Genomic DNA, 18133 nt, shown 5'->3' with positions numbered 1-18133 from the left:
ACATCTCATTATCAGAGTCCCTGGGTTCAAGTCCCAGCTCCACTTCCAATTTTAGCTTTCTGTTAATGCACACCTTGGATGGTAGCAGTTGATGGTTCAAGTACTTGAGTCCTTGCCACTAATGTGGGAGACCTGGATTATATTCCAGGCTCTTTGATTTGGCCTGGCCCAGTTCTGGTCACTATGGGCATTTGGAGAGTGATTCAGAGGATGGAAGATCTCTCTGTGACAATTTCTGCTTCTGTCTCTACTTTCAAACAAATAAATAAAAAAATTTTAATTAAGATTAAAGAGACAGCAGAGAGGTCAGAGTTTCCCTAGCTGGGTGCTCAGAGATGTTAATGTGTTAATGGGATTAGGGCAAAACAGTACCGTGTAGCTAAAAAGCTTGGGAAATGGTGAGTCCTCAACCCAGCGCTTGGAGGCCCACGGTGCACGTGCTGGAGGCTCTTGGAAGATTCTCTGTGTCAAGCCAGGCTTTTCAAACCTACTCAGCTACAAACCTACAGGACTCTGAGGCTGGAATCCAGCCACTGGTGCCTGGAGTAGGCATCCATGAATCTCACCCACCTGACATTTGACTCACTTTCCTTTCCTGCTGGTAACAGCAGCCTGGTTTTGCTGGGGAGGACGGACCCCAACACTGCCCACGGATAAGGGGTTGCTGGGACTGTCCCTCAAGGTGCCCCACCCTCTCCTGGCTGATGACCCAAGCTTGAGCCAAGTTGGGCAAGTCAGAAACACCTTCTCTGGGATCCAAATCCCAGACTGAGAAACACAGAAGTTGAAAAAGGGCTGGCTCACTTCGGCCCAGGGTGAGGTCTAGATAAATCTTCAGTTTCTGCCTCTCAGACCCCCGGGGCCACTGTGGCTTCTGTCCTTGCTGAAGCCTGCTGGGTTCTGGGAGTAGCCCCACAATCTGTCTTTGTTCAAGAGCTGGTTTCTGGGGGCGGGTATAGTGGTATGGGGGGTTAAGCTGTCACTTGCAACATCAGCATCCAATATGGGTGCTGGTTTGTGTCCTGCTAATGTGCCTGGGCAAGTAGCAGATGATGGCTCAAATGCATGGGTTCCTGCCACCCACGTGAGAGATCAGGATGGAGTTCCTGGCTCCTGGCTTCAGCCTGGCCCAGTCCCAGCTGTCATGGCCATTTGGGGAGTAAATGTGTAGATGGATGATTGATCTCTGTCTCTCACTTTCCCTTTAAAAAATAATACATCTTTTACAAAAGAGCTAGTTTCTGTTGCTTGGAGCCAAGAGTGGAAAAGAATCAACACTTCATGGAACGTAGTTTATCATTAGTCCAGCTTCTTGTAAACACGAGCGGGTTGGCCCCGCTCCACTTTCTTAGAAACAAATGGACAAAAGGTCACCCACATCCTATACTGGAGTGTTAATTCAGGGGGGGAGGGAGGGAGAGAGGGAATAGAGAGAGAGAGAAAGGAAGAGAGAGGGAGAGAGAGAGGGGGAGAGACAGAGACAGAGAGAGAGAGAGAGAGAGAGAGAAAGAGGAAGAGAGGGAGATCTTCCATCAGCTGGTTCACTCCCCAAATGGTTGTAACAGCCAGGGCTGGGCCAGATGGAAGCCAGGAGCCAGGAGTCTTCTCTGGGTCTCCCACGTGGGTGCAGGGGCCCGAGCACGTGGACCATCCTCTGCTGTTTTCCCAGGTGCATTAGCAGAAAGCTGGATCAGAAGTGGAGTAGCTGGGACTCAAACTGGTACCCATAGGAGATGTCAGCATCTTGTACAGTGGCTTAAGCCTCTGTGCCACACTGCCAGCCCCTAAGACATCGGTCTTTGGGAAGTATCAGGTCACAAGGGCAGAGCCCTCAGGAATGCGATTAATGTCTTTATAAAACGGACCCGAGAGAGCTCCCTCACCCCTTCCACCACGCGAGGACACAGGGAGGAGGTGCCATCTATGAACCTGGAGGACATCCTCACCAGACCTGGATCTTGGACCTCCCAGGCCCCGGAATCGTGAGACCTAAGCGTTTACAAGCCACCCAGCCAATGGGATTCTGTTCTAGCAGCCCTGGCTGAGCTACCTGCCTGGAAACCCCAAACTCGTGTTCTTTTGTTCTCCCTGCACCATGAAGGGGACTGGCAAAACCCAGTCCACAAACCCAACACCTGCTCTGCTGGTCCTGCTGAGCTCTGAGAGCAGGCACCTTGGGAGGGCCTGAGCAGCCTGAAAGACTCCCCCGGTGCCCCTCGGAGCTGTTTCCCCAGGACTCCAAGGCAACACCTGGCAGCCATATTGTATGGTGGCCTCGGCCGGCGGAGATCGAGAGCCAGATTAAGCAAGTTCCACAATCAGTTGCTAAATTTTCAGGATTTTTTGAAAGCTGGTTGTTAAGACATCCATATACATTTGAAATTAGAGGTTATACTAAAATCAAAGGCAATAAATACCCCAAGCCCAACATTTCCTAACTGACTCCATTTTACTATCATACACGCTTTAGAGGCTATTTTTATCTATTGCCTCTGAATGGTGGCACATTCTTTGCACATCTCTTTGCAATTCTGCATCCCATGATATCTCATCAGCGGCTTGAGATCAGTCTGGTGGGAGTACTTACAGCACAGAAATGGGCAAGCACTACAAATCAGTGGAAGAGGCTGATAAATATGTACCAGATATTCATTTTAATACAATGTTTTTGCCTAGTAATTATTGTAAAACTTTATATTGCATTAGTTAGTTGCTTTTATTTAAATGTTCCAACTTAAAAAAAAAAAGACCTCTTGATTGAATCAATATTTATACACTTTATATCCAAGGAGACTTTTTTTTTTTTTTTGACAGGCAGAGTGGATAGCGAGAGAGAGAGAGAGAGACACAGAGAAAGGAGAAAGGTCTTCCTTTGCCCTTGGTTCACTCTCCAATAGCTGCTGTGGCTGGTGCGCTGCGGCAGGCGCACCGTGCTGATCCGAAGGCAGGAGCCAGGTGCTTCTTCTGGTCTCCCATGGGTGCAGGGCCCAAGCACTTGGGCCATCCTCCACTGCACTCCCGGGCCACAGCAGAGAGCTGGCCTGGAAGAGGGGCAACCGGGACAGAATCTGGTGCCCCGACCAGGACTAGAACCCGGTGTGCCGGCGCCGCAAGGCGGAGGATTAGCCTATTGAGCCGCGGCGCTGGCCCCAAGGAGACTTTTAAAAATAAATAACCTTCTAGTAGCTTTTGGTTCCTCACTGATGTTCCATTTAAAAAAAAAATTACTGACTTATCTGAGAGGGAGAGGGAGAAAGCCCGCTCTCTCACTCACTGGCTCACTCCCCAAGTGTCCGCAATGGCTGCGGCTGGAGCCAAGAGCTGGGAACTCAATCCAGGACACGTATATGGGTGCCAAGAACCCAACTACTTGAGCCATCACTGCTGCCTCCCAGGGACTCAGGAGCCAGAATTGGGACTTGAACCCAGGCACCCAACACAGAAGGTGGGTGTTTTAATTGCTGAGCTGAATGTCCCCAAAGAAATTTTTTTAAATGAAGTTTGATTACATATTTTAGATCTTTTCTGATAGAGAAATATTTTTAAAAATTAAATCGGAAGGCCATCAGGATGGGATGGCTCCAGTGCCTTGGATTCCTATGTAAACAGGGCAATGTAATCAACAAGTGAAACTCAAAAGTTTAACCAACCAGAAACAGCCAACTAATTATGAACTAGGGACTTTCCATGAGCTCACAGCCCAACAAGACAAAGGGCTCGCTGGAGCCAAGCCTTCATTTCTGTGCCTGGCTTCCGCGGCCAGCCTCTGACAGCCGCTGACAGCCCGCTGCTCACACGGAGCTCTCCAAGCTGGTTCCCCGTGCTGCCCGGCTCATTTCTGCTCAAATAAACTCTGCTGAACTTTGTCTTCAGTTTCCCTTTAAACAGAAGTAGGACTGGTATCCTATAACCTTTAAGTAATAAAGGTAGATACAATCTTGAGATAAAATTGTGAAGGAAATACAAATTCAGGGAGAAAAAGGAATGGGACAACATTCCCAGGACTTAAAGAGCTCGTCTATATATTTTTCAGAAGGCGGATGGTGGGTATCCAATGGTCTTTAGATTCCAGGAGCTTCAGTGCATAGTGTGTAACCATGTCTAACCATAGCCTAACCATGTTTAGAAATACCAGTCTTTCGATGGGTCATAAGTTATATGCTTTGCAAATATTTAAACGTGTAGTAAGAAATCTTAGATGTCAGCTAAAAGAATGCATGAGGAAATACTTGGGATTTCTTTAGAAGCTCAGAGGGAGCCCCTGGGGAAATGTTGCCCTCCAGCGGATCCAAAGCAGGGACTTGGACCTCAGTGGGATGCAAAGACCCGGCGCCTGGCAAGTGCTCTCATGGGAGACTCGGTTCACCCAGGCCCACGAGGAGGAGTGAGTGTGGAAGAGAGTTCACTGGCAGCTGAGCTACAGGAACAGCCCAGGGCAGGCCGAGACAGAAGGGCGGTGGCTCAGGTTCCAACAATATATCAAAGCCACTGTGACCTTCAAGGGAGAACAAAGGAGGCTCCGAGTGTTCCCAGGAGTCTGCCTGGGGACTTTTCTTTTAATGTCCTTTATTGTTGTTTGAAAGGCAGAGAGAGAGAGAGACAGAGAGAGATAGGGAGAGAGATGGTGGGGGGGGGGACCCTCACAGATCCTCCATCTGCTGGCTCACTCCCCAGATTCCTTCAGCAGCTGGGGCTGAGCCAGATGCAAGGTAGAAACCTGGAATTCTCCCCGGGTCTCCCACATGGGAGGCCGGGACCTGGGCCAGGCACCGCAATGTAGGATGTGGGCACCCAAGGGTGGCTCTGCCTGCTGCGTCACAAAGCCCGCCCCACAGATGGGCTGTTTTAAGGGCCTTCTGCCAGCAGGGACGACAGTGCCTCCTTGCTGGGTTCTTTCCGGACTTTCTGAGATCCCCTGCAGTGCCCTGGCCTCAGAACTCAGCGTGAGGTGAGCAGCAGATCGCCAGCCTCCAAAGACAGTAGTTCGTGGGGTTCTCCCAGGAGCCCAGAGCCACCAGGGTTCTGACTCAGCGAGACCAAGCTGCCTTCTGAGCAGAGGCTGGCTGATCCCCAAGGCTGTCTGGGACCGCCACGTGGAAGGCACCCGCTCGGCTGCGGCCACGGGGACAAGACAATAACATTTCGGGAGGGGTGGAACCTAGAAATGAAGATTAATAAAACCAGCCCAAGCAATGGGAAACACTTAGGGGCTGGCAGGGGTTAAAAACTCGCAGGCAACGGAGTGGAACCGAGAAGCCTAAGAGGCGGACGCCAGATGCCATCAGGCCTCCCGTGGCCTCCCAGTCAACTAAGATCAGCTCAGGGGACGGAGGGCCAGGCATGGCGGCCCTCCTGTGTCTCCAATAGATACCATCTTGATGCTCATCTTGTCTGGGATTTTTTTTTCCCCTTCTTGTAAAATCCTAAACTCCAAGCAAAAAGTGACGTCCACCTGCTGGCAGTGCCCGCACCTCACGGATGTTCCCACAAGAACAGCTGCTCCGGACCCATGGAGGAGGGTCCCCGAGCGGCGCCGGCCAAGCGCGGGCCTGGGCGCCGGGGGTGCGCACCTCTCAGCGCCGTCTCGGATCTGCAGCGCGGGAATTCTGCCTCGGGGCCAGGTCCCCGCTCTGGGCTCGGCCCCACTAGGGTGTCAGAGGCCCGCTTTGCCCTGTGGCCACACAGACCCAGCTGAGGGGGTTCCAAACCAATTCTTCCCATCGGTTTCCAGGGTGTGGCAAGGCGAAAGCCGTGCAGGTGCGGCGCCGGGCCCTCTTTGTTGGCGCCGCAAACACCTGCATGAGGCGGGATGGAAGGAGCTCACGGAGAAACAGACGCCCCAGCGAAGCGGGAACCTGCCCTCGGTGGGGGCGGCCGCTGGAGCTCCGCCTGCCCCCATTGTTTCCGAGCGGTCCCTCAGAGGCGGCAAGTTGGGCATGAAAGATCCCGGCCTTGGCACTAATGACACAGGCTGCTGAGGTTTCTTTGAGAAGTCGTTACCACAAGCGTATTAATGCCCATGCGTAATAACCGGGTACGCTCGGGCAGGATTAGTAACAGCGCCACATAATTCACACCCTTCCACCAGCATCTCACAGGGCTGCGCCCTCGCTAATTGCCCGCAGGCGCCCTGAGGCCCCGATGGCTCCTCCGGCACCGAGCGCGCAGCCGGGCAAAGAGGCCGCCGCCGGCGCCCGGCACAGCGCCTCACAGAACCCTGGCCAGCAGCTTCCTCCTCCTAACCCCAGACAAGGAAAACCCTACAGTGGACAAGCCCAGGGTGGGAGCTGGGGTGCCGCAGGTGAAGCTTGAAGCCCTGCACCCCGTATTGGGGCGCTTGGGATGGAGTCCCGGCTCCGCCTACATTTCCCATCCAGAGCCCTGCTAGGCCCTTGGCAGGCAGCTGACGATGGCCCAAGCGCTTGGGTTCTTGCCACCCACGTGGGAGAACCAGACAGTTTCTGGCTCCTGGCTTCAGCCTTGTCCAGCCCTGCTGTTCCAGGTTTCTGGAGAGTGAATGAGTGGATGGAAGATCTTTCTCTCTCCCTGTCACTTCACCTTTCAAATGTGTACACACACACACACACATAAATAAATAAATCTTTTAGAGGGGCCTGTGCTGTGGCGCAGCAGGTTAACACCCTGGCCTGGGGCTCCCGCATCCCACGTGGGTGCCGGTTCGGGACCTGGCTGCTCCTCTTCTGATCCAGCTCTCTGCTATGGCCTGGGAAAGCAGTAGAAGATGGCCCAAGTCCTTGGGCCCCTGCACCTGCGCTGAAGACCCAGAGGAAGCTCCTGGTTCCTGGCTTCGGATGGGTGCAGCTCCAGCCGTTGTGGCCAATTGGAGTGAGCCATCGGATGGAAGACCTCTCTCTCTCTCTGCCTCTCCTCTGTGTAACTCTTTCAAATAAATAAATAAATATTAAAAAAAAAAATCTTTTAGAAAAGCAGGTCTCCAGCTCTGCTGCCAGGGATGAAAGTGAAAGGGCAGCACCCGGGCAGCTTCCTGAGCCCCAGGAGCTGCGCCAGGGTGCGCACGGAGCTTACTTTAAGTAAGCAGTGTTCATGAGGACTCGTGCACAGCTAACTTAGAACACGGGTTCGACCCTAGAATCAGCAACTGTGTCCGTAAGCAAAGAAAGGGTGCAGACAGGAGCAGGTGGTTCCCAGCGGGGGGAGAGGGGGGACAGCTGGTGAGAGCTGCCTCTCCCCCCTGGGGAGGGGGCTCTGCCAGCATCTGCACCTCAACACCTTTGGTCCCTGCCTTCCCCTGTGACCCTGTGACGTCACGTGGGGCTGACTGTCCTGAGGCACCTACTCAGGCTCCTAACCATCTCAACCTTCTCGAAGCTTTACTGGGTGGAGCTGGAAAGGAGAGGAGGAGTGGGGCTGCTCTGGGAGCCAAAGTCACAAAGCAAGCCAGTGGCAGGGCCAGGGCCACACACAGGTTTCCCTGACCCACAGCTGCTTGGAGGAAGGAGTGAGGCCTCCACCAATCAGGAGCCTTCTGTTTAGGGCAACCGCATGTGGTCCTAGGAGAGCCCTGTTCAGAGACACGGACCTGAGCCTTAGACCAGGCCCTGTGGGTACCTCCCAACAGCACAGGCTCTGCACACAGGCAGCAGGACTTCAGGCTCGGTGGCCTCTAGCTATGGCTCCAAGGGGCTCAAATAGCAAAGGGAGGGGCAGCCCACCCAAGAGCCCTTTCTCCTCTGCTGCAGCTCCCCAGCGTGGACTCTGAGGACAGCAGGTGTGGGCTGTGGCCCCAATGCCGCTACTTTCTTGCTGTGTGAGGTCAGGGGAACTGCCCTAACTTTCTGAGCCTCAGCTTCCACATCTATTTTTTTTTTAAAAGAATTATTTATTTACTTGAAAGTCAGAGTTACACAGAGAGAAGGAGAGTCAGAGAAAGAGAGAAGGGGAGAGAGGTCTTCCATCTGCTGGTTCACTCCCCAGATGGCTGCAACAGCTGGAGCTGTGCCGATCCAAAGCCAGGATCCAAGAGTCAGGAGCCAGGAGTCTCCTCTGGGTCTCCCATGCAGGTACAGGGGACCAAGGACTTGGGCCATCTTCTACTGCTTTCCCCGGCCATAGCAGAGAGTTGGATTGGAAGTGGAGCAGCCAGGACTCAAACTGGCGCCCATATGGGATGCCGGCACTGCAGACGGTGGCTTTACCCACTACGCCACAGCGCCGGTCCCAGCCTCCACATCTAAAACAGAGCTGACTGTACAGGCTCGCGGGGTTATGCTATGGGAAACAGGGTGAAGTGTGCCACGTCACCACGTGTCATAAGTACTAAACCATTCTAGCTGTTACCATGGTTCATTTTATTATTATCTAAGCACCAGCTTGAAAGGCTTTTTTGGTCCTGACACTTATTTTTTGAAAAATATTTATTTTAATTATTTGAGAGAGAGAGAGAGAGAAAAAGAGCGAGAAAGAGAGGGAGAGAGATCTTCCATCCAGTGGTTCACCCCACAAATGCCCACAACAGCTGGGGCTAGGCCAGGCAGGACCCAGGAGTCTGGGAATCCAACCATATCTCCCATGTGGGTGCAAAGGCCCAAGGACTTGGGCCATCTTCTACTGCTCTCCCAGGAGTATTAGCAGGGAGTTGGATCAGATGAAGCAGCCGGGACTTGAATCAGTGTTCATATGGGATGTGGGTGTCGCAAGCTTAACCTGCTGTACCACAAGGCTGGCCCCAGGCTCTGACATTTTCTGATCTAAAAACTGATCTTTTACCACCTACAACCCTGCAAAAAAAATGAACTGTTTCCAGAGAAGTGGCCGGGGCCGGGGGTGGACACTGGGATCCTGAGAAAGCTCAGTTTAGACCTGCTGCATTCGTGTCTCCCAAGCACAGCCTCTACTTACACACCACGGCCACAGCCTGGTCATCAGCCGCTATCTAAACTAACCGCAGCGATGACCTGGGTTTAGAACAGCAAGCAGGTACGTACAGATTCCTGCATCCTGGCTGCTCCAAAGGTGACTCACATTTAGGGTAAGGGATGCACCTAACTAACCAGGTCTTCATGGGCTTCATGGAGAAGGTGACACTTGGGGCTTGCATTGTGGCACAGCGGGTAAAGCTGCCGCCTGTAATGCTGGCATCCCATATGGGCACTGGTTTGTGTCCTGGCCGCCTCATTTCCCATTCAGCTCCTTGCTAATGACCTGGGAAAGTAGCAGAAGATGGCCCAAGGGTTTGGGCCCCTGCCACCCATGTGAGGGACCCAGATACAGTTTCTGGCTCCTGGCTTTGGCTTGGCCCAGCCCTGCCTGTTGTAGCCATCTGGGGAGTGAAACAGCAGATGGAAGCTCTCTTTCTTTCTGTCTTGCTGTGCCTTTCAAATAACCATATAAATAAATAAATAAAAAAGGAAACCAACTACATATCATATCCAGACTCCTGCCATACATCAACCTCAGGCTCTGGACCAGAAAACTAAGGGCAGCTCCCATGGCTTAGAGTCCTGTCCCATCCTGCCCCGTCCTGCCCTGCCCCGCTCCGTCCTACCCTGCCCCTGTCCCGTCCAGTCCTGCCCCGTCCTGCCCTGCCCCATCCCATCCAGTCCTGCCCCGTCCCATCCAGTCCTGCCCCGTCCCATCCAGTCCTGCCCCGTCCTGCCCTGTCCTGTCCAGCCTTGCCCAGTCCTGCCCATCCTGCCCTGTCCCGTCCAGTCCTGCCCTGTCCTGCCCTGCCCCGTCCTGTCCAGTCCTGCCTTGTCCCGTCCAGCCCTGCCCAGTCCTGCCCTGCCCTGTCCCGTCCTGCTCTGCTCTGCCCTGCCCTGCCCTGTCTTGCCCTGCCTTTCCCACAGGAAGCACAGACAGAATGATGAGCAGCTTTGCTCCTGATGCCTCTGCCTGCTCCTCCGTGTGGCCTTGCACGGCAGAGAGACCTCCTTTTCTTGGGAAATGGGAGTAATTAAAGTCTCCCCAAGGCACTCTCCTGCCCATGCCATCACATAGTCACCTTCTTCCATTGAGAGCTGGGCATAATTCAGATGGCGGCTTCCATCAGGACAGTACAGAGAGTGGTACACTCTGAATACCAAAAAGCAGAATGGAACATTCTTGGTGCTTCACACAATAAAGCAGGTCCATCTTCTTCAAGACGTCAGGCCCTGGAGGTGCTCACCCGGGCTGACCAGGGCTCCAAACGGTGCCACTGGCACTGTGCCTTCTGACCTGATGGGAGGGTGCCTGCCATGGGGGAGGGCAGCGGCTGGGAGCAGACTCTGGGTACTGCTAATGTTCTGTCTCTTGATTTGGACGCTAGTTACACGTGTGCACTCTCAGTTAAAATGTACATCTAGTGCTTATGATTTGCATGTTTTTCTATTTGCATGCTATCATTCAATAGAAATGTTAAGAAAAATGTTTTCTGTGGTAGGCATTTGGCATAGTAGCAAATAGACACCTGCAGCCTGTGTCAGAGAGCCTGAGTTTGAGTCTCAATTCTGCTTCCAATTCCAGCTCCCTGCTCATGCGCACCGAGAGGCAGCAGGTGATGGCTCAAGGACTTGGGCCCCCGCCACCCATGCTGGATATATGGATTATATTACCAGCTCCTGGCTTCAGCCTGGCTTAGCCCTGACTGTTGCTAACACTGGGGAATGAACCAGCAGACAGGAGCTCGCAGACAGGAGCTCTGTGTCGGTCTCTCTGAGTTTGTCTTTCTTTCTTTCTTTCTTTCTTTCTTTCTTTCTTTCTTTCTTTCTTTCTTTCTTTCTTTCTTTCTTTCTGACAGGCAGAGTGGACAGTGAGAGAGAGAGAGAGAGAAAGGTCTTCCTTTGCTGTTGGTTCACCCTCCAATGGCCGCCGCGGCCGGCGCACCGCACTGATCCGAAGGCAGGAGCCAGGTGCTTCTTCTGGTCTCCCATGGGTGCAGGGCCCAAGCACTTGGGCCATCCTCCACTGCACTCCCGGGCCACAGCAGAGAGCTGGCCTGGAAGAGGGGCAACCGGGACAGAATCCGGCACCCTGACCGGGACTAGAACCCAGTGTGCCGGCGCTGCAAGGCGGAGGATTAGCTTATTGAGCCACGGCGCCGGCCTTCTTTTTTTTTTTTTAAAGTTTTTTATTTATTATTTGACAGGTAGAGTTACAGACAGTGAGAGAGAGACAGAAAGGTCTTCCTTCCGTTGCTTCACCCTCAAAATGGCCGCAATGGTCTGTGCCAATCCGAAGCCAGGAGCCAGGTGCTTCCTCCTGGTCTCCCATGCGGGTGCAGGGCCCAAGCACTGCCCTCCCAGGCCACAGCAGAGACCGGACTAGAAGAGGAGCAACCGGGACTAGAACTCAGTGCCCATATGGGATGCTGGCGCCGCAGGCGGAGGATTAACCAAGTGAGCCGCAGCACTGGCCCCTGGTGTCTCTGAGTTTCAAACAAATAAATGACAAATGGTTTCTGACTTGCCCCCGATGTAGCTTGAATCATGCACTCTGAAGCACATGGCACCTAAGACATGATGGCTGCAGACCTGGATCTCGGGATGATAGGGGTGGGGGCAGGAAGGGCGTTTAGTGGATCTGGCCCAGACATTCCCACACCTGGCTGCTTGTCTGACTCACCTTAAGAGGTTTATAAAATGCAAATTCTAGATGGCCAGCCTGGATATGCTAAACCATAGTTTGCAGGGGAAGAGGGATGGGGGAAGTGGGGAGAAAGGAGAAGATACTTTATCTGAGAGAGAGAGAGAGAGAGAAAGAGAGAGAGAGAGAGGAGGCCCAGGACTAGAAATCTGTCTTTTTACAGAACCACCCAGGTGTTCCTGGTGGCCAGCCACTGCTGGGCACTGTCCATAAATTCCACCCTTTCACTTTATAGAGCTGGAGACCGAGGCCTAGAGAAGGGACAGGACTTGCGTGAGGTCACACAGCCAGTCACGGCAGAGCCGGGTTAAGAACCCAGGGCTCCCAGGCTCCAGTCTACAGTGTCCCTGCCACAGCCCTGGCAGACCCAGCAGCAGCCACACATGGGGGAAAGCACAGGCTTTCATGGAAAACCAGTCGAGGGGCACGAGCCGGATGCTGAGCAAAGCACATCACGTCAGCTCTAAAACTGACCTGGCTTTGGACAGGAACTTCCCGGCTTCCTTGGTTGGACAGAGTCTGCTGTGAATGTCAGGGCCCAGTTGCAGAAGAGTGTTTACGATCTCCATACACATCCATACACATCTATTCTGCCTAGCCAATTGGCAGTTAACAGTACCCAGTGTCCCTCTGTTTTTCTCCTCTTGCCCTGGCACACTGGGGTGACAGAGGCAGTGTAGCGCAGTGGGCAGGACCAGGCATTCTGCAGTCCGTCTGACCTGGGTTTATTTATCTATTACTTTTTAAGGATTATTTATTAATTTGGAAGACTCAGCAACAGAGAGAGAGGGAGAGACACAGAGAGATCTTCCACCTGATGGTTCATTCCCCAAACGACAGGACTGGGGCAGACTCCACATGGGTCTCCCACATGAGTAGCAGGGGCCCAAGTACTTGGGCCACCTTCTGCTACCTTCCCAGGTACATCAGCAGGGAGCTGGATTGAAAGTGGAGCCTGGGACTCAGAAACCAGCTCTCTGATATCGGATACCAGTATTCCAAGTGGCAGCTTCATTCACAGTACCACAGTGCTGGTCCCTCTGATCTGGGCTTAAATTCTGGTTTTACAATCTACTTGTCAGGCCAGTTGAAAACATTAGATAACATCTCTGTATCTCACTTTCCTTGTTTCTAACGTGGAAATTTTTTTTTAAAATGGTAACAGCAAGTACTTGTTCAACATTGGCCATCGTTGGTGGGTCACTGTACTATTACTGCCCCCATCTTTCAGATGAGGAAAACTACACTTATGTTGTAGTGTTATCACGAAGATTACCCAAGAAAATGCACGTGGAGAACTCAGAACAATACAAAAGCTTCATCGACCTTAGTCATTATTGCTATGACCATAGTTATCACCACAACTAGTAACAGCTCCAGCTGTGCCTCTCCACATGCTACCTTCTCCCTCTCTCAGTCTCACTTTCCCAATCCGAAAAACCAGGGGCTTTGGTGAGGTGATGGCTGAGATCTCCTACGGCTCTGATGTGCTCTCCGTCTCATTAACCCAGCAGAAAAGCTGACTCTAAATACATCCGAGTCTCCGGGGGCCGCCTCGAGAGCTACTTAGGAATATGTCAGTTTGATGTTCCAAATCCCTTATTAAAGACTTTCATTCCCTTTGACCTATTCGTTGCATCTGAATGATTATATCTCAGGAACTAATCAGAGATGTGCACTAAGGTTCACCCAGTCCTCCAGATGAGAAGCAACTTGCATATCCAGCGCTAGGGGATCTGAGCAAACCCGGGGCAGAAGCTCCAGAGTCGCCGGTCACTCCTCAACGCCACGGGGAGATATTCTACACGTCAGGCTGAGTGAAGTAACCAAAACCTACGATGTTATGTATACTGTGATTCTGTATCTGTAACACCATACCAAGATAAGGAGAAGACATCAAAAAAGATTATCTCCAACACGAAACATGAACAAAGATTATCTCCCAGTAACGGAGTCGATGCTTTTTAAAAATCGAATCTTCTAAGCGGGAATGCATTCTTCTTTGTTCCTCCTGACCTTTAAAAAAAGTTTTGGGGGGCCAGCATTGTGGTGTGGCTGGTTAAGCTGCTGCCTGCAATACCAGTATCCCATATGGGATGGGCACTGGTTCAAGTCCCAGTTGCTCCAATTCCAATCCAGCTTCCTGCTAATGCATCTGGGAAAGCAGCAGAAGATGGCCCAAGTGCTTGGGCCCCTGCACCCACAGGGGAGACCTGGATGAAGCTCCTGGCTTCAGTCTGACCCAGCTCTGGCCACTGTGGCCATTTGGGGGGTGAACCAGTAGATGGAAGATTCTCTCTCTCTCTCTCTCTCTCTGTAACTCTGACTTTCAAGTAAATAAATCATAATTTTTTTTTTTTTCATTTGAGAGGCAGAGCAAGAGCGAGAGCAAAAGAGCGTGAGAGTGTGAGAGTGTGCTCCAGTTTGCTGGTCCCCCCTGCAAATGCCCACAATGTCAGGGTTTGAAGCCCAGAGTCCAGAGCGCAATCCAAGTTTCCCACATGGGCACCTGGAGGCCAATTACTGGGGTCATGACTGCTGCCTCCTCGGGTGTGCACCAGCAGGAAGCCGGAGCCAGGGAGCAAAGCCGGCACTACAACGTGCGATACAAGTGTCTTAACTGCCGGGCTCAAAGCTGCCCTTCTGTTCCTCCTTTTAATATGTTTCTCTACCTCCTTGTTTTTATTTTACTTTTTTTGTTTAACTTTAATGTGAATTTCTTTTCTTTTGATTATACACTGGCCCATCTACGTGGAGGGCCTGCCTGGCTCTGCTAGCCGTAGACATAGAGACCCTGGTCATACCTGTTAGCCCAAACCACCCAGGGTTGCTTTCTTGTTAGAAAAATAAAGATGCCCAATCCAAGAAAGCCCTTGCCTTGTAGGAGAAGGATCCCTCGCTCACAGGGGCGGCGCTGCTGGTGGGCAGGAGCGGCTGCACCTGCAGGGCTGGGCCGCGGGCTCCGTCCATGGCCGCTGTTCTAGTGGCGCACACCTGGCTCAGAGCGGAGCTGCTGCGACGCGAGGCCCGAGCCGGAAGCCATGTCTCCTAGTGGCTTCACCGCCTTCCACCGACCATGTCTTCCTCACACAGGAAGCGTCCTTCGAGGCTCGTCTGGCATTCGCACAGCCTCCTCCTCCAGGGAGTCTCCCCGGCAGCCAGGGGTGCACTTTCTGCTTCTTGTGGCGCTCTAGGGTAGTGGAGAGGAACATTAAAAATGCATGTGCAGTGAGACCTTGAGCCCAGCTCTGTTACCTGAGAAGACAGCACTGCTAGGCCCAAACACGCCAGGCCATGAGAACGATGGTCACTGTAAGGTTAACGGGACTCTGGGCTCCTTTAGAAAGACAGGACGCATGGACCACCAAAGCGTCCCTCTGGGCCCGCGGCTGCCGACCTCCCATCACAGCCTCTCTGAAATCCTCTATTTCTCCATACGCCCTTCGAATACTGCCAATATCTACCTTTTGGGGCCTCCAAAGCCATCCCACAACCAGCAGAAGGGAACTACGTGGGGCTTAACTTGGAAAGAATGAGGAAAAAAGCCACGTCTATGGAAGACGGAAGAACCGGGCTGCAGCCAGCGTCGGCCTGGCATGCGGGAGGTCCTGGGAGGAGGAGCAGATCACCGTGTGGCCAGATCTCACTGTGCCTCTTGGAGACTCAGTGGCTTTGCCTGTAAAGTGGGTTGATAATGTGGCCTCACAGAAACTCAGCAATGATGGTAATCCCTGTCAACCTCAACAGACGGGTGTTTTCAGCACTTCTCAAACTTTTCTACCAAATAGAATAGAAAGAGAAAGGGTGCCCCTGGTGTTCTAGGAAGGATGACCCAAACCCTACAAGTGCTAAGGGTTTCTTTGAAGTGTTATCATTTAAAAAAATAATAATAGTGCAAATTTGGATTCTACATATTCTTAACCTACACATCTATTTTGATACAATTAATATAAAATATGGTATAAATAGGAAAATATATTAAGATATGATATAACTATATAAAGATAAGGTACTTTTCATCTGCCGTATGCTATGTTTTCACCTTGGTCAGGCTGTTTAACTTGTGAGCAGTTTGCTCAGCTGTAATGTACGGCTAATAACGTCCCTACCCTTCAGGACTCTTGCGAGAACTTGATGCAATAAGGCATGTACAATGCACGCGGGCAATGAGCAGCAGCAGTTAATTTGATTCTTCCAGCTTAATTATTTAACTCACCCATGCATACGCCTTTCTTTTGCATTCCCCAACAAGTGCTTCCCCAGGGCTCAGTGTCTGCCCCAGAGACAGACTGCCAGGCCCTGCCAAAATCCTCCAAACCCCCCCCCCCCCCAGGTCTCCCAGTCCCTCTGCTGTCAGGCTGTGGGCCCAGGAATTCTGGCTCCCGGTGGCAGAGCACACACATCCGCTAGGGACACCACGTGCAGTCCAGAGGAGACAGTAGCTGCAGGCTCAGCACAGGGGCAGCCACCAAGACCACTGGCTCAGGGCTCGCTTCGCCAGGGGCCCCCGGATGAGGCCGTATCCACCTGCGAGGTGCTCATCGGCTCCTAACTGCACAACGCACAGCCCACGGCCGGACTTCCTGCTGCGAAACCCTGTGCGTGTGTGGATGCAAGATGAAGGTCCTCACGCTGCTTTTATGTGCCCGTGGGAAACATCACTGTGCTGCCGCTCTGCAGGCTGCTTGGCATTTTTAATCTGGGTCTTAGGGAGAGTGGCGCAGGGCTCTTTGCTGAGAGCCCCTGGGAGGCATTTCAGCTGGAGCCCAAGGGGCCGCAGAGGCAAACGCCAGGAAGGTGTTTTGCTGAGTCCCCCGTTCCGTTGCACCCTCCCGAGACAGCGCCCAGAGCCTGGCCCAGTGACTTCCATACACACCACTGCCCGGCTGAAAGCAGCCGGGTAAGTGCCGGGTGTGCTGTGGTCACTTCACATCAAGAATGCCTTACTCAGGCCTCATCAACCACCCACTCACTGCACAGCCACAACAAACACATACACCCAGCCCCACCCACAGGACCGCAGGGAAGGCAAACAGGCCCGGGGACAGGCCAGGGGCTGCTGGGAATGGAGGCCTCCCAAGCTCCTGCAAGCCAGCTGGTGCTCTGGTTTGGCTTTTTGGGGGGAGTGGTTTAATGTGCTTTCAAGAAGCAGCTTCCCCTTGGCCTCAGGAGCTCAGGGCCTCCGAGCCACTCCTTGCAAGCTGGACTCCCTATAAGGCCCACACTCTGCCTGGTGACTCTCTTCTCCCGACTTCAAAGCGCTTTTCCAGGACTCACATATGCCCGGGGGACAAGCAGACTCCCCACGGCTGGAACACAGGGAACCCGAGAGAGGAAAGAGAATCCAGGAGGTGCCAGCTTCCTCTCCACCCCCAGCCCTATCTCAATGAATGACATCACCATCAAACAGAGCAGGTTTTACTGATCAGTAAGCCCGGGCTCAGAGCCCCCAAGAGCACCGTCTGGATTAGAACTTGGCTGTCACTGAGGACGATAGATAAGGCAGGTTCTTTCCCACCACCTGACGATCCTGGCTGGTGGATGTCAGGGGCGCGCTGGCCTTTTCCTAGGCTTTGGCTCTCTCGGGGGTTAACTCTCACTGAGCTGGGACTTCCACACCTCGGGGAGACAGCACCTCTGTTCCAGCGGCCGGCATCTCCCTGTCCACCTGCTCGCCCCACCGTCCGCTACTGCCAGACCGCCTGAGCCGGCTTGGCGTGGCCAGGCGCTTGCGTTTCACTTCCCGATTCGGGAAAGCCCAGCGTCGTCTACACTACGGCAACGTGGGACCCGAAAATTGGAAAGGAGGCAAGCGGACCCTAGGCGACAAGGCTGGTGACAGCCAGAGGCAGGGTTTTGAGACTAGGGGAGGGGGTGAAATGCTAAGTACACAGCAAACGAAGGCTGAATGGCAGCGCCCGGTCCCCACCCCAAGTCGGAATCGCGACTCACCGGCAGCGTTTCCCCTAAGGTCCGCCTATCAGGGGTTTCTGAGACATGACTTGGACGCTCCGCGCAACCCGGAGGCACAGCCTCCCGAATTCCTTCCTAACTCGGAGCTGCCAGCGGCTGCAGTGTTTTGCTGGCAGAAGCCGCGATTTGATTTGCCAAGCTTCCCGCCAGTCAAAAGCTGGCAGGGATTTCGCGCAGGCGAGTGGCTGCGAGGAGGAGGGGGGCGGGACATCCCCTGGTCATTGGCTGCCCTGCAAAGCTTGCTTGCAGCGCAGCGCGAGACCTGGGGCAGAGTTTGGCACTCACCTGGAGGGAGCCCCTCTAGCGGCCGCGGGCAGAACGCGGGAGCAACCTTTGTCCCCGTCTCCCGCCGTCCGGGAGAGCGCGGGTGCTTGCTCGCCTCCACCTGCTCGACAGGTGGGCTCGGCTTTAGCGACCTGCCAGGTGCCCTCCGTTCTTATCCCTGGGGCTTTTCTCGGGCCGTCCCCCAGCACGTATTCAAATCCTACACGTCCTTCAAGACCTATCCCCCCAAGCCCCGCGAGCGGGCAGGGGCCGTCTCTCTGCCTCCCCTGCG

The 18133-nt window shown here is 53.4% G+C and overlaps 1 protein-coding gene across 1 annotated transcript in view; it reads right to left on the bottom strand.

Annotated features, from left to right (window-relative positions):
• NIPAL3 (NIPA like domain containing 3) overlaps nt 1–17821 on the bottom strand; it is a 49604-nt gene extending 31783 nt beyond the window's left edge. The window contains exons 1-2 of the mRNA XM_062190636.1: nt 17557–17821; nt 14482–14794 (exon numbers count right to left, since the gene is read on the bottom strand). Of these exons, the coding sequence (XP_062046620.1) occupies nt 14482–14574 (93 nt within the window). The 5' untranslated portion in view covers nt 14575–14794; nt 17557–17821. The remainder of the gene's footprint in view (nt 1–14481; nt 14795–17556) is intronic.
• Between the last annotated feature and the right edge of the window lie 312 nt (nt 17822–18133).

The sequence above is a fragment of the Lepus europaeus genome, chromosome 5 (assembly GCF_033115175.1).
Source record: "Lepus europaeus isolate LE1 chromosome 5, mLepTim1.pri, whole genome shotgun sequence".
NCBI classification, from domain to species: Eukaryota; Metazoa; Chordata; class Mammalia; order Lagomorpha; family Leporidae; genus Lepus; species Lepus europaeus.
This window is presented reverse-complemented; position numbering and strand designations above follow the sequence as displayed.